This window comes from Ostrinia nubilalis, chromosome 18, assembly GCF_963855985.1.
Source record: "Ostrinia nubilalis chromosome 18, ilOstNubi1.1, whole genome shotgun sequence".
Taxonomy (NCBI): Eukaryota; Metazoa; Arthropoda; class Insecta; order Lepidoptera; family Crambidae; genus Ostrinia; species Ostrinia nubilalis.
In genome coordinates this window covers 8,230,637-8,246,463 of record NC_087105.1, presented here as the reverse complement: position 1 = coordinate 8,246,463, position 15,827 = coordinate 8,230,637, and the positions used below count along the sequence as shown (strand labels likewise).

General features: G+C 36.6%; 1 protein-coding gene across 2 annotated transcripts in view; it reads left to right on the top strand.

Annotated features, from left to right (window-relative positions):
- The window catches only part of LOC135080694 (hemicentin-2-like), a 153,883-nt gene extending 141,660 nt beyond the window's left edge, over positions 1-12,223 (top strand). Inside the window, exons 11-18 of one of the 2 annotated variants that reach the window (XM_063975407.1) lie at positions 3,804-3,965; positions 4,179-4,313; positions 5,664-5,864; positions 6,573-6,722; positions 8,541-8,658; positions 9,028-9,155; positions 10,152-10,261; positions 11,969-12,223. In XM_063975407.1, coding sequence (XP_063831477.1) covers positions 3,804-3,965; positions 4,179-4,313; positions 5,664-5,864; positions 6,573-6,722; positions 8,541-8,658; positions 9,028-9,155; positions 10,152-10,261; positions 11,969-12,091 — 1,127 coding nt within the window. In that variant the 3' untranslated portion in view covers positions 12,092-12,223. Of the gene's footprint in view, positions 1-3,803; positions 3,966-4,178; positions 4,314-5,663; positions 5,865-6,323; positions 6,551-6,572; positions 6,723-8,540; positions 8,659-9,027; positions 9,156-10,151; positions 10,262-11,968 lie in introns of those variants that run through there. The other variant, XM_063975408.1, reaches the window with a different exon arrangement.
- Positions 12,224-15,827: the final 3,604 nt, after the last annotated feature.

Sequence of the window (15,827 nt, the reverse complement as noted above, 5' to 3'; positions counted from 1 at the left end):
TGATATTACGACGATACAAAGGCTCGTTATTTTTAGACTTGTAGAAGTGGGCATTATTAACCTTTCACATTTATCCATTTTCCAGCTAATAAGAATGTGCTGTCACATAAATAGAGCTATTAAACTTGTGGCAGACAGTGATATACAGACAGGAATTTAAATGGGATTTAAATTTCGCTTAAAATATAAAGGACAGAATAACCATTCCTTTAACTGACATATTAAAACAAAATTGCATAATTAACTTTACTTACATTTCAATGTTTACTCGTATACTTTACATTTACCGTAATGGTTGTACTGAAACCATTCCTTGTTTGATTGAATATACAACAAATAAATTTTATTCCATTTCACAGATTTATCGAATGCCCGTAGGATTTAATGAGCGAAAAAATAAGAAGTAAGTGCGTTAAAAACTAAAAGTCAGGTTAAAAGCAAAGCTTTTAAGCTCTTTTATTTGTTTTAAAGTCTCATAGCTTTCAGTTTTTCAAGTTCTATTTATTAAGTGAGATAGCCACAGGATAATCTCACAAAAAGAATTCAGTTCTGGATAAGTTTGAAAAACTAAAAGCCTAGTATTTTACGTGGAATTTGATTGCGTGTTTTTATCTGACTTGCAAGTAAAGTCGCGGGCAAAAGCTGGTTCCTTACAAATTAACTTGCCTACTTTTCCGATCTCTTTGATATGAGTGATCAAAGATAAATTTACCTATGTATGAGTTATGTACAGATGACAGCATATTAAACTTTTTGTGGTAAAATCACCCTTACCACTAGTAAATATAAGATCACAGTGTAAGCTTGATATGCCATCGTATGTACCAAATGTATGTAAACACAATCGGATCACAATCAACGTTCATTACACGGGGCTGCGTAAATCATCGCCGTGTCCGGTACAAGATTTATTATACAATTCTATATTGCCTCATCGACGGCTTCCTTCCTGAGGATGCAGGTCACCGAGAGCAGCCAGTTGTGGACCATTAACTTGGGGTGACAAGGGTTTACAATTCCAAAATAGAAAATTGAAACAAATTCGAACGACAATTCAACTTTTTTATCTCAATTTGACAAGGTTAATACAAGCCCAGCGTTTAAAAATAATTGTTTAATTTTACACATTTATTTTAAGTAATTATGAAAGTATTTGATCAAATGATGAATAAATCAAGTCCGATCTATTCAATACGTTTTAACTTGTCATGATGAAATATTGTTTATTAGAGAATAAATTTTATAATAATACATTAACTTAAAATGACTTAAAAATTAAATTTAAAAATGATTAAATTTTGGATATTGCAATTGAAACTAGATTACAAAGTAAATGATTACTCCTAGGTAAATAGCCATTGAAATTAAATTGCAAGAGCATCTATGTAATTCGACGTAATTCAATAAGTTACGCACTACCTACCTTTTGTTGTGCTCAGCTACAACGGAGATTGCCACTTCAGTACCCACTACCCACCTTCAATGACTACGCACATTGTTGCTATTGTAGAGCTGACATTTTAAATATTATGGGGCCATAAATAAATAAATTAATTAAGTCCAAATGGAATATCAAGATCTACAACTTTAGTATATTTTTGGAAGAAAATGGCCTTTTTTATCGACATATACAAATTAGGCCATGCTTAGCTGTTCCTGAAATTGTGAGTATGAAAAATTTCAGTGTTTAAAAATATGAGCTGTTTGTTTTCTTTGGACTGTATTCTTAGTTGCTGACCAACACTTAATTGCCGACGTGAGGAGCAAGACCAAATAATTCCCGCGGCCCAAATAATTGCCTCGCTGATTTATATTTATCTTTCCATGACAGCGACTTTATCTACTGCTTATTTTAAATTTATACCAGACTTCTGGCAGGGAAAGTGAAGCTTGTTCAGCAATTTTGTTTTGTTCAGCCGACTAAAATGTATTCTCGTAATGCTGGATTGTGAATGTTCATGAGTGACGTCACTCAAAATTATCTCAAGAGGTCCGCGTAGTCTCACGTCCGTATTCACAAACACTACTATTACTATGAGGTCTCGCAGTGCGCGTGGATGCACAGGGTGAGACACGAACCAATCACATAGCACTATTCAACGCTATGCGTTCGATTTGCTGCTTCACTTAAGCAAGCATCGTTTGTGAATACGGGCGTCAATAGAGTACCTACCTTATCCTTATGACTATAAAACTCAAGGGAAAGGCGGATATCATCTATAATCACTTAATAAAGTATTTTTTTAATAGGTCCACTAACAACATAATATGCACTATTCAAATCAAAAATGGCTATAAATATACAAGTAAACCGCATGAAGCCATGATTAAAAAATCCTTGTTTATCTTTGCTTTTAAAAGAACTAGTTCAGACTTTCCGTGGCCACTGAAAATTTGTCCTTGTATCAACTTTACTATACGAATGGGTACGAAATAAACCTAGTTGGCAATTTTCAGGACTCAGCGCTTTGAAAACTCATACGCTTAGAGTGGAGGGGACGTACGACGTAGGATGAGATGAAAATTAAAATCACAATTTACAGCGGCTAACAAACACAACTTCAAAAGAGGCATTGAAATACTCAACATTGCTCATTAAAATTTACGTTGTTGACACAGATATTTTGTCTTATTAAATTATATTATTATGTTGCTACGTTTTAAAATTTAATATACTTTTTATAATTCAGAAATTATTAAGTTAATTGTTAAAACTTTTATACCGTAAGATAGAGTCTATGGTTTTGAAACAGTAACAATGAAATGTGTTAATTTTAACAGAATTGCAATATCAACTCTACTCCAGGTATATCCTAAGCACAAACAAAGGTTTTGTCATGTTTCTATAGTCCTTACCAGTATACGCGTAATAGACTAGCAATTTATTTTCTAAGGCTGAGTTGCACCACCTAACTTTGACCGTAACTACAGGGTGACTTTAAATCGTTGGCATCCTTATAAACTAAGACTCTACTCATGGTACATAGTACATTCCCCAAATATGAGACTTTATGATGAAAGTTAAAGTAAAATGGTGCAACCCAGCCTAAATGTGGTACTTATTAACTTTATTTTGCTTAAAATTCAAAGGTAAAATAGGCATATACTCGTACAGGTGTATTAGTATTGATACATAGTTGTATTACAATTTGGCGATTCCTTTAATAATTTGAAAATTGATTACGCTAAATGGCATGGACAATGCCTGGAAATAGAATCTCCAATCCTATCACTACGATCGAGTGATAGTTGAGAGCTGTCAATTAATTGTATCGATTTGAATAGGCACTTACTATGCCGATGGCTGCCAAGGCATTGCTCTGCTGTTCATTACTTAGTCCTAGAATATTTATGTGAATAGGGTAGTTGACATCAAGAAATTTTAATAGTTGTCGTCAATAGGCGATTTCCAGTTAGATTTTGTCAAGAAATAGGTTTCTATGACTTGCACTATTTTATTAACTAAGGCTGAGTTGCACCATCTTACTTTAACTTTGACAAACATCAAAAATCTGTCAAACTCCATACAAAAAGCACCGGGTATTGTTACGGTTAAAATAAGGTGGTGCAACTCAGCCTAACATCACTGATTTCAAAGTAATCAAAATTGGCGTCTACGGTCTTGAAAACATAGTAGGCAAGCCTCGTAGGACCTACCCAATAGGTCACGGAAAGTACCTCAATGCCAGTGGCAAAGGACCGGTTCTTGTGGGAATCCTTGGGGGAAGACCTTTGTCCAGGAGTAAACATCTTTTGGTTGAAATAAACGAAATGGCACTTATTTTAATTTTTTTCCCACCTAGACGCTCCAGTGTGCGGCGAGTCGTCACCCCAAGTCGTGGGCGCAGCACTAGACGAAGCGCTGCGTGTGCGCTGCTCAGTACACGCTGACCCTGCTGACGTCACGTTTCTATGGCAGTTCAACAACAGTGGAGAGAGCTTCAACGTGTCCCCCGCGCGGTATGGTATGTATTAGACATTGTACATTCTAGGTGCTGTGAATGGTACAGGTTGACAGGGAAGATGTTTTAGAAGCCTTTATCTTTGTATCGTCCTTTTTTTGTTCCTTAATGGATCATAGTATTAACGATTTTCTATTATTGACTTGATGTATTTTCTCGAACTACATAGTTACGAGACTACGAGTATCAGTGAGTTCATGTTATTTGTTTTTATAGCAACAGTGAATGGGAGTATCAGCGAGCTCCGCTACACTCCAGCCAGTGAGAGGGACTACGGAGCGCTGACGTGTAGAGGGACCAACTCCGTGGGGAGGCAGGAGCAGCCTTGTGTCTTCCAAATTGTACCCGCAGGTAAGAAGTCACATAAAACAATCAACACATAGTGAACTTCGAACTGTATACAGTAACAGTGAATGGAAGTATCAGTGAGCTTCGCTACACTCCAGCCAGTGAGAGGGACTACGGAGCGCTGACGTGTAGAGGGACCAACTCCGTGGGGAGGCAGGAGCAGCCTTGTATCTTCCAAATTGTACCCGCAGGTAAGAAGTGGTGTGAACTGAGAAACGTATTACTCGAGAGTATAGGAAAAATTGGGATTTAGTTCAAACATCCGCAGGTAAGAAATCACATTAAACAAAGTGAACTGAGAGTTTTGGCATCAACGATGTTCGATTTATGTACTGTCGGAAGTCTATCTCATTTATATCATCGTTATCAGAATGCATCTATCGAACGATTAATTTTAAAATGAATAGAACTTAAGTAGTAGTAGTAACTTAATACTAATAGGTATGACGAAATCACTAAATTGTTAAGTAAATAGCAATCCAAACCAAAACATCATAGTATCATAATAATATACTCATTAATTAACGTTAAAAAATGTACTTCCTTCAAAATTTATCCACAAAAAATAACCATTTCTGCTCTCCCCTCATATTTGATCGGAATTCAATTATCTCCGTTTTGGTATCAAATTACACGCATAATTACAGTGTCTAAGCTTTCAATCGCCGAGTATTAAGTATCAATTAGAACGCGACATAATTTCCTGATTGCTGCGCGGGACACGCAATCAGCAACGTAAAATTAAAATAGTGGTACAAGACCAATTCCAATTACCGCTATACAAATTAGAAACCATTTAATGTGGGGGGAAAAAACATGTACAGTCGACCACTACCATTTTTTGTAGCAAAATAGTCTCTTTTACCACTGCTAAAGATGTTCAGTGCTACATTCATAGCGGTTGTATAAACCTCATCATCATTATCATCATTATTTTCAGCCATAGGACGTCCATTGCTGAACATAGGCCTCCCCCAATGATTTCCACAATGGCCGGTTAGTAGCGGCCTGCATCCAGCGCCTTCCCGCTACCTTTATGTGTGAACCTAGCATTAGCAATTTTCTTACATCAATGATGCCACAGTTCCGTCAACGTGTTAGCTCAGTGCAGTATCAGTAATTCAGTATTGCGACAGTGACTTAATTCACACTCATATCAGTAGGTAGGTACTCACTTCACCGAGCTTCAAAGGTAGGTATGTCCAATCCATGACTGAACTGAACGAACACAAACGAGACTGTGGCTCTACGGATTTATTATGTGTGAAAATGTGAATCGACGAAGATTGTTTTTGTATAAAAGTTATCACAGTCTGTTCTCACTGTCTTATAACCTACAATCTTTTTGCCTAGCTCGTCCATCGCCACCACGGAACTGCTCAGTCACTGCAGGGAACACCACCAACTGGATCGAGGAAAACCATGAGGATTCTGATGTGCTGGTAGTCCGCTGCGTAGCAGGTTACGATGGCGGTTTACCACAGCTGGTGGTGTTAGAAGCGCTGGATTCGGACACTGGAGTTGTTAGGTTCAACGTCACTGCTAATGAGACTGGTGAGTATACATTTTAAGTTACACTATACTGTTCTTTTCATATCGCATCGTTTACCTAATTTACGGAGCGAATTACTTAATTCTATAAAAAAAAACGAATGAATTTGACATAATTATTTGCGTTAGCTCCGGATTCTCTGCCTTTTAATTAAGGTTCAGACTTGATTATTATGTACATTGATTGATACACATACGCTACCTTTCAAACATTTTGACTTTTTATGTTCATTCCACGAAGCCTTTGAACACTTCACTAAGCGGTAGCCAAACGTTTTTAATTGCTTTAAGAACTCGTTTACGCTCAGTCGAAAAATAAATTAATTTTATCAATACATTCACAGGAAACTTCCACCCTTGTTTTTCAACCTACAGCTGAAGTCTGACAAGCAATTATTAATTCATGATTAGTATGATTACGCTTAGTACTTTTGGGCTATAAAAGTGTAAATCCCCTACCAGATGGCGTGGCCCTATTCCTAATGCCCGCTTTAGTTCTGTGGTCAAGCGGGCATTCCCTCCGCCTCATGGTGCATTCACGGAACGACAAAGGCGCTTCCGAACGCATCATGGTGCAACCTCTGGCATACCAATACGCGAAGAGAAGGCTTTTCACCCGTTTTGAAATGTGACCTCTAGTTGAAGTCTCAAGCAATTTTCAGTACATGAGTGCCTACTTTTTTGGCAATAAAAGTGTAAATCCCCTACCAGATGGCGTGGCCCTATTCCTAGTGCCCGCTTCAGTGCTGTGGTCGAGCGGGCATTCCCTCCGCCTCACGGTGCATTCGCGAAACGACAAAGGCGCTTCCGAACGCATCATGGTGCACGCTCTGGCATACCAGGACGCGGAGAGAAGAACGGGTGAGTATGGTTTAATCGATTATTGGGGAATGTATCGTAAATTAGGTAGATAGATTGATAGAAAAAGTGTATTGACACAGTACATAATACATATAAAACTACAACAACACAACGATAATAAAAAGCAAATAAAGATATTCTTATTCTTATTGAATATTTGGATAGATTCAGTTTATTCCGTAACCTATTATTGATACCATTGGATACAGCTTGTGAAGAACTTTTGGAATCAGTAACCAGTTTTACGATATCATGTGTAGTTTTTAATATCCATAATGTGGCTGTAGGTACCAAATGTATGGAAGCTAGAAACATTGAATTTTCAGATAGATCCAGTTTATTCTATAACCTATTATTGGTACCATTGGATAGAACTCGTGAATCTCTTTCAGGATCAGTAACGAGTTTTTCGATGTCTTGTATAGTTTAGAAATAATCGAGTAAGATCACTTATCGTTTCCACCCAGTATTATTTTTTACACCAGACAGGGTCATTGCACTTTCTTTTAGAGACGACGCGCGACGTGACTTACATGATGCACAGTTAAAATCAGAAGTAATTTACAGCATCTATTTATTTAGACAGTTCAATGAAATAAGATAAAAAATAAATGGGATACGGCTATGCTATAGATTTACAGTCAAAAAGAATATAATCAACAAAACTGAGATGAGGGTGGATGAAATAAAAAACTTTCAATTAAATTATTTTTTCTCAATACTCAATACTCAATCGTTTATTGCATAACCACATTAGCACATTCACATTAGGTCTTACAATTTAGGCAGTTATACAATGTGGAACCAGTTAGGGCACAGAAACTTTAGGAAGGAGATAGAACGACGATCTTAATAGTTTTTCGTATTTTTACCAGATAACCTTTTTAATCTAATTTAACCATGAGTTTGGCAATCTAATTTTAGAACTAATACGTTTTAGTCGACATCTGTTGCACTTGTCTAGACGAAACATTTAGTAATTCAGCTGCTAGAATCACTACAGACGATAGTCGTTATGTCTGCATAGTTTCAAGTTAGATTCAAGTTTTGCACTAATGATTACAAACTCGGGAACAAAACTCCAAAAATGCTCGTAAAGTTTTGCCTAAGTGCTCCGTCACAGGTGTGTAGGAGCTGTTAATAAATAAATTGTTACTCAGACAAAAACATAGCTACCTACCTACGTAAATATTATAACTTTAAGCACAATATACCTCTCTCTAACATTTCTCACTTATTTGCAGAGAGATTGGAAATCTAAACAAAGAAATATTATGCAGAAAATATAATATTATTTAATTCTTTGTTTAGTTAAGATTGTTGTAAAAATACTTATCTGTTTATTTTAATAAAAATCCCCATGATTGTCAAAAAATACACAGCAAAAGCAAGCTAAAGCTCTAAGGGCCGATTTTTCAATCGTCGGATAACTTTTAACCGAAGAATAAAATTGTCATTTTGACATGTTTCTCATACTGAAACTGTCAATGTGTCAAACTTATTCTTTAGTTAAAAGTTATCCGACGATTGAAAAATCAGCCCTAAATGATATTAATTATAGATTGTAATAAAAAAATATAATAGGTATTTTGACAACTATCAAACGATACCTCAGCTCTGGGATTATAATCCCACAAAATCTATCCTAAACATAATTTTACCATACTTAGCGTGAATTCGACCAAACAAGAGTAAATATTAAACCCAGTTTTGACATATTTCCCATACTGAAACTGTCAATGTGCCAGCTATACCAGGAGTTATTCTCGGATAAAAGTTTGGTCGAATCTGGCCTTAACGTATGTTTTCTTCCAACAGATGGAAGTATCAGCATGATGGCTGGCGTGTCAAAGGCAGCGTTCTGGTCCATCGTATTCACAGTCGTAGTTTGTGCTAGCGCAGCTGCATTCACAGGGTACTTCATTCGTAAAAAGAGGTAAGGCACAAAATAAGTGTAGATAAACAATATTTTCAGTGAATTAGATCTGTAATTTTTGGTTTAACACAGATATTAAGAATTTAATTCGTAAATCAATACGTAGCATGTTAAAAGAACATCATTGACAATCTTTTTTTGTTTTGGTAATATGTAATATTCTAAGAAAGTTTTACCTCTGTGTGTAATCTACAATTAATCACTTATTCTTGATGGATCCTGGTCAGGTCTTCAATACAAATCAATTCAAAAAACGATATTTTTAAAAAAGATTAAAAACAAAAAGGCCATTCTTATTATCCCATTATTGTAAAAGTAAGTAAGGATTAATTACTAATTTCATAAATATAACTCTTCATGGTGGTTTAGAAGCAGACCACCAACGAAGCAGCAGTCGTCCGAGCTGCAACTGAACGCAGGGGATAGCCAGTACGTGGTCGCGTACACTTTGAAGCCTCCCAGGCAAGCGCAGCCGGACATATTGAATCCACCACCAGGTAGGTACAAATGCCACTAATGCATGATCTCTATACAATCAATCTTTAATGTTTTGACGATTTGTAAGTACTTACAGATAAAGACATTTCGACCACCTCTAGGTACCCCAAAAACCACTAAAGTGACCACTATTACAGCCACCACAAAAATATTATACCTACATATATAGCCATGTTGATATTTGCCTTTCACAATTTAGTGCTTTGTCTGACAGTTTCTCGGAATTAAATTCTTGGGCGTGAATATTGCTCTTAAGAGACAAAATTATCTTGATGTTCCAGATCTTTTGGGTTACAATTAATTAAAGTTGGCAACTGCATTCACGTGAAGTTTAGAAGCAACATAAAGCATAAAGATATTGGTGAACAAAATCAAACGTATGACATCGCTATCGCGGACAGGCGGACACGATGTCTTAGTTTGGAACCACAAACCGAGCAGTGACATCAAAACATTTGTTACAACATGTAGCTAAAGTTAAAGCTTCAGTACCAAGTTAAACATACATAACTCACTTCTACCACTCAGAAAAACACATCTCTCACAGTGGTTGACAGTGGTTGTTTTATGAAACCTATAGATATTAACTAGTCTAGCTAAATATTTATTAGTAGCTAATTGATTAAATTAATATTTTCAAGAAAACCTCTTTCCCTTGAATTGTATTTTTCCCATGAAATAATTAACTCCTTTCACTCTGAAACTTGATAGTCATCGTATTTTCAGATCAAAGTTAATCCGTAATTTGTTACCATTTCGCTGAATTCGAACTAACGCCCGTATTCACAAACATTACTATGAGGTCTCACAGTGCGCGTGGACGCACAGGGTCATACACGAACCAATCACAGAGCTCTATTCAACGTTATGCGTTCGATATTCTGCTTCACATAAGCAAGCATCGTTTGTGAATACTGGTGTAAGCCATCTTCACACGTTAAATTCCAACAAAATACGCGTATTTTAAAATTGAGCGGCAATTCGCTACGTTGTAGATGGGGGTCCTCCAGTGAAGGGCGTGGAGGCTGTCAAAAATGGGCCACTTGCGAGCGACGAGTGGCGCGCCGATCGCGGCCCAGTGCGTACGCTTGAAGAGCAGCGGAATGTGAGTACGAATAACATACTGTCAGTTTTTTGGCCTTCTATATTTCTATGGTTCACGTAGGTATACAGACAGCCTATAGGGCCCGCCGTGGAGGCGGGCAATCGCCGGGAGGGACTGTGGTAGTGAAGGCTTTGTCCGGAATCCTACAGTTCCTTCCCACTTGAGGCGAATGACGGAGCACCGGGGTCTTTTTAATGGGTATGCCTCTGTCCTTCTGACTTGGTGAGCCCCACATAACCTACCCTGTCCCCGCAGGGTAGGTATGCAATTCAATGCATTTTTCCCCGAAAAAAAAAAGGTATACAGACAGCACAGACCACAGAGAGGCACTGGGCATCTTAGTAGTAGTAAAGTAGTAATCGGTAATTGTAGGTAATGGGTGGTGTTTCAAAATAAAAATGTAGGTATATTCAGATTTTCTGTCACTTTAATACCCTTGAGCTCTAATGCTTGCATCAGGGAAGAGCACAGCTGGCCAGTGCCACAGGGAATAAGGTTTTTTTAAAAGAATAACAAGTTATTTTTCAAAAATGCATGCATGTGTCGAGTACACCAAGTCCAGCGGGGTCCGAACTACCGACCCTCGAATAGCAGTTCAACACCGACATCATTGGGCTATAAAAATCTCCTTACCCTTTACCTATTAGTACCTATAGTATATCGCCTCCAAATTCAATAGAGACCCATTAATATAACCAACGAAATTCAATTAAGTGACACTAAAAATCTCGCGTGAACACTTAAAATACTTAACCCTTGTTGTTTTAAAATATCATAGCACTTTGTCATAATGTCACCCGTTGAAATATTTTTATTCCGCTTCACAGATTTATCCGTGCAAAATGCAAAATAAAATAATCACACACAGCTTATTTTTTTCTGAATTTACAGTTGAATAAAATTTTCGCGTTCAGTATGAATAAATGGGACTGAATTTTTTACCGATACATCCGTTTGGCTGTCACATAAAAATGGTATTGTTGTTTTAACGCGGTTTTAAGTTGTAATGTTCGCGCAAATCATTGGCCTATTTGTTATTATTGTAGACAGGTAGTTAACAGATGACCATCTAGCCAAATGGTTCGTATACCAGACTGGTATATCTCTCACGGGTTCGATTCTCGCACAGTGAAAAATATTTGTGGTTTTGGTGTTTCTGCATAGGAATATTATTTACAAAAAAAAAGGAAGTTTATATCCGTTTTCTGGTACCCACAGTTACAAGCTTTGGAACTAGATGGCGCAGTGTAAAAACGTCCAAGAATATTTATTTATTTCAACGAAAATGTAATGAGTAAGGTACTTCGCGAAACGATAACGTGTTGGTCTGTAATTTGGACTAATATGCTCATATTTTCGCTTGTAAGAAAGGTCGGGCAGGTAATTACAGCTTACGTGCTTTCATAGTCAGTTTTCAGGAATGAGTAATGTTGTGGTGTGATAAAGTGCTGTTATTCGGTTTATTTGTATGTATTTTGCTGTTTATGAATTGTTGTAATAGTGGCTTATATTTTAATTGTCCCAAATATATCACAGTCAAAAGTTTGTATTGTCGACAACATAACACTTTGGTTGCACAGTTTTTACTTACCTGCCGTAATTCTTACAATGATGATTAAGGATTCAAACCCGCAACTTAAACTGGTGTTATAATGTTACATGCAAATACTCGTGTAAGTACATACTAATACAGAGTCTTCTTTCCAGTTATTATCACCGCCGAGGGCATCAGCAACCAGCAAGGCGCCCATCGCCTCCGGCAACATGACTCTGAGCAGAAGAGAACACCTCATAGCAGAAGAAATACCCGGCCCCGAGAGTTGTGTATAGAAATGTAGATAAACTAGCGAAATTCTTTGTAATTTTTGTAAATAACATTGTATGTAATGACTGTGAATTTGTGATAAATACGTTGTACATAAATAAAATGAGGGAGGAATAAAACAATTTAATCGCAGAGTTTTTGGCTACGTTTAATTTGAGTGTAAGTAAAGCCTAAAAGCACGGATTAAACACAATCCTTGCGCTAAGCTAGAGATCAGTTTTCTTTACAACGGCATTAGTGAGACCAGCTGGAGTGTTGCAGGGATTATTCAGGCAAGTATTGGAGTGACTAATAAAGATAATGGTGCAAATGGACTTCTGCTAGACTTTGAATCGTATTATTTGTAAAGTACTTAGTTTGAGGCAAGTGACAGCTAATAAAGCCAATAGGTAATTATAGAAAATGATCCTTTTAAAATGTCGTTGATAACTCCCACTAGTTCCTTTTAGGAAAAGAACTAGTGAGAAGCAGTTAGTTCAATCCCATCAAAAACAATACTTGTCAAAAAAACCAAGTCTCGCAACTCAGTTGTTCTACGGTAAAAAGTTGTGAGATCCATGTAATACCAAGTCCAGGCCAGGAAATCTTTAACGTTTTACATAAATTATTGACTTGGCCATCGCACTAAATAATTTAATTTACACGTGTTTTCATGCGATGGCCAAGTCAATAATATATGTATGTAAAACGTTAAAGATTTCCTGGCCTGGACTTGGTATTACATGGATCTCACAACTTTTTACCGTAGAACAACTGAGTTGCGAGACTTGGTTTTTTTGACAAGTATTGTTTTTGATGGGATCTCATTTCTTTTTGTATTTTGTAGACAGCAGTTATGTATCTAGAAAACTGGACCGAAATTGAAAAATTTTACTCGACTTGGCGGTTGCACTACCGTGCCCCCAAATATTTTAGTTTTTCCTTGATTCATACACCAAACACTACTTATATTCCAAATTTGAAGTTTCTAGGTCTGCTAGAAGTGCCTTAGAATTTTGATGATCGGTGAGTCAGTCAGTCAGTCAGTCAGTCAGTCAGTCAGTCAGTGAGTGACAAAATTAAGTAACTTTGACCCGTTATAATTCTTAAACTACCGGTTTAAATTGAATGAAATTTTAAATATACCGTGTCTTTACAATGCCTGCATAGCTAATGAAAATTCAGCCTTCTAGTTTTATCCACAACGAAGTTACAGGCGGTCGAAAATGGCCTGAATTGCTTCGAGAAAAGGATGGTACGGCCGTGCCGCTTTTTTGCTCGACTTGGTGGGGGCACTGCCGTGCCCCCAGATGTGGAACTAGCCACCTACATGTAATAAGGAACTACTAGGTGGGAATAAATGGAAAATCCTTGTGTCTAATACTTTCCACACTAAATTCTATTCAGGATATTTTTGACACTATTTTTAGTGGAAAACCTATTCGCTATGTGCATACTTTCGTCAAGAATGAAAAGGCAGACGATAGAAAAAAATTAAATAAATAGGTAGGCAATTAGTCAAAAAGTGGCTACTTATTAATATTAAACTTTAAAAATAAACAACATTAGCCAAAGAACAAAAACAAGACAAAATATAAAAAAAAAAGATTTAATTTTGCAATTGAGATAAACTTTGAGAATAAACATCAACTATTAAATATAAATTTTGAACAAGATTGTTGCATCTGCCGTTCACTTCCTCATCTTGCAAGAAGATAAAAAAATAAATGACAAACGGATGTGCAACATATCATACAAAATCATACAAAAATTTGAACTAATAACCTAAAGTTATAGTAGCGCCCTCGGTAAAAATCGGAACTAATAATCCAGCATTTAAGAGCCATTTCACAAAAATATTCCGCGCGAATTTAGGTAAAAGCTGTCAACGCAACGTCAAAAGAGTAAAAAGAACGCTGAAATGGACAAAAAAATCTTGAGCCGTGACTGTATTAAGACTTGATTTAAGTTATTAATTTTAAGGTAGAATGAGGTATTCAAACTTGATAAATTAATTTAAATTATTAATAGAGATTATTAAGTCTTTTATATTTCGATTCATAATGAACCACGAATAGGTATAATATGTAAAATATATATCAAGTACAAAATAAAGACAGTCACATAGTGAAAAAAAAATCTGCCCCCTTACAGCTCCATCATCGGACCCTGGATACGAATTCGTCAAGGCGAATCACACAAGCCCAAACTCCATAGGGATCTATTGTTTTGTTACGGAGGTGGCCATTGCATCTCTTCCAGATCCATTATCAGACAGAGCTAAGAAATAAATAAATAAATATTATTATAAGTAAACAAATAACTTCATCTTACTATCTTACTTCTTACTAGTCTTATCTACTAATATTATAAATACGAAAGTTTGTGTGGATGTCTGGATGTTTGTTACATTTTCACGCAAACACTACTGAACAGATTTTGATGAAACTTTACAGTACAGTACAGCAGTACTAGGCAGTCTGTGTTCAACTATCACTCGGGTCGGAAGTTCCTATCGCAAGACCTTTGGTTCACTCAGTTCCGATACGACTCTAGTGCTGTGTGTAATTATTTTCGTGAATACACTGAGTTTATTAATTTCTACGAGTGGATTCGACGTGTTCGTGGATGGCGACGCTCATCCAGCCCTGGCGTCGACCAGAATAACAATGTATAGGCTATAAATTTATGACGATCTGTGACAAACTAAATTTCAAGCGGGTAAAGCCGCGGGCAATACTACATATTTCATACTAGCTTTTTGCGCGGGACTTCTTCTACGATGAAGTGGAAAATGGTTCTAATAGAATTAAAATATTCTAAGAAAATTAATTTTGTTAAATGATTATATATTTTTTGATATAAAATCTACAAATTATTATGTTTAAATATTTGAATACTTACAAAATTATGAGATCTTTCTAAAACAAAATTAAAACACTACACCTGCCGCAGATTTCTTTGTAAACAATGTTTTTTTGTTTTTCCTTCAGGTGCAAAAATCACCAGGCTATTGTGTGCGCATACTCTGGAGTATTCCACATACAACTGGTCGTCGGAGAAGCATAGATTTCCATTAAGTCTACTCCCGCTACCATATGGAACTCCGCTAAAACTCGTGAGGGCGCCAACACTTGCTTTTGTATTGAACATTAGTATGAGCAGCTGCGCACGCGGTTGCCCGTTGCAGGCTCTATGCAACCACACTATTTTAAACCGTGGTCCCTAAGCATGAGATGGGAAACTGCACTCTCTTGAATTCTCTTGAATTTGATGGTGTTAGGGGAATCCTAGGAATGAATACATACTTTCCAATGGAATCTCCTCATCAATATTGCGAAATTGCGAGTTGCAATGCAATGTTACGTTTTCACTTGTTATTTTATTGTAATCTGACCTTGATTTTTCAAACACGTGTCAAAATAAAAAAAATAATTTAAATCAAAAGTACTAAGGAATATTTCATTGATATCAACTTAGAAACAAGCACAGATCACAGAAACTAAAGGGAAATGTGACAAGGGACAAATTGGAACATATTGCTTGTGAAAGCAATGATGACAGTAGCGACGTCATTATGTAAACAGTTTATATTGCTTGCATAGTACTAAAGATTATTCGAACGTTGAATACTGATATCACAGTGGGTAATGAGCACATAATTTGATTTCTTTGTGTTTGTGAATTTCTAATACGACACTGAGTTTCGAACTCAGCGCATTACTTAGCATCGCTCTATATTTCTATGGAACCAAGTTATCT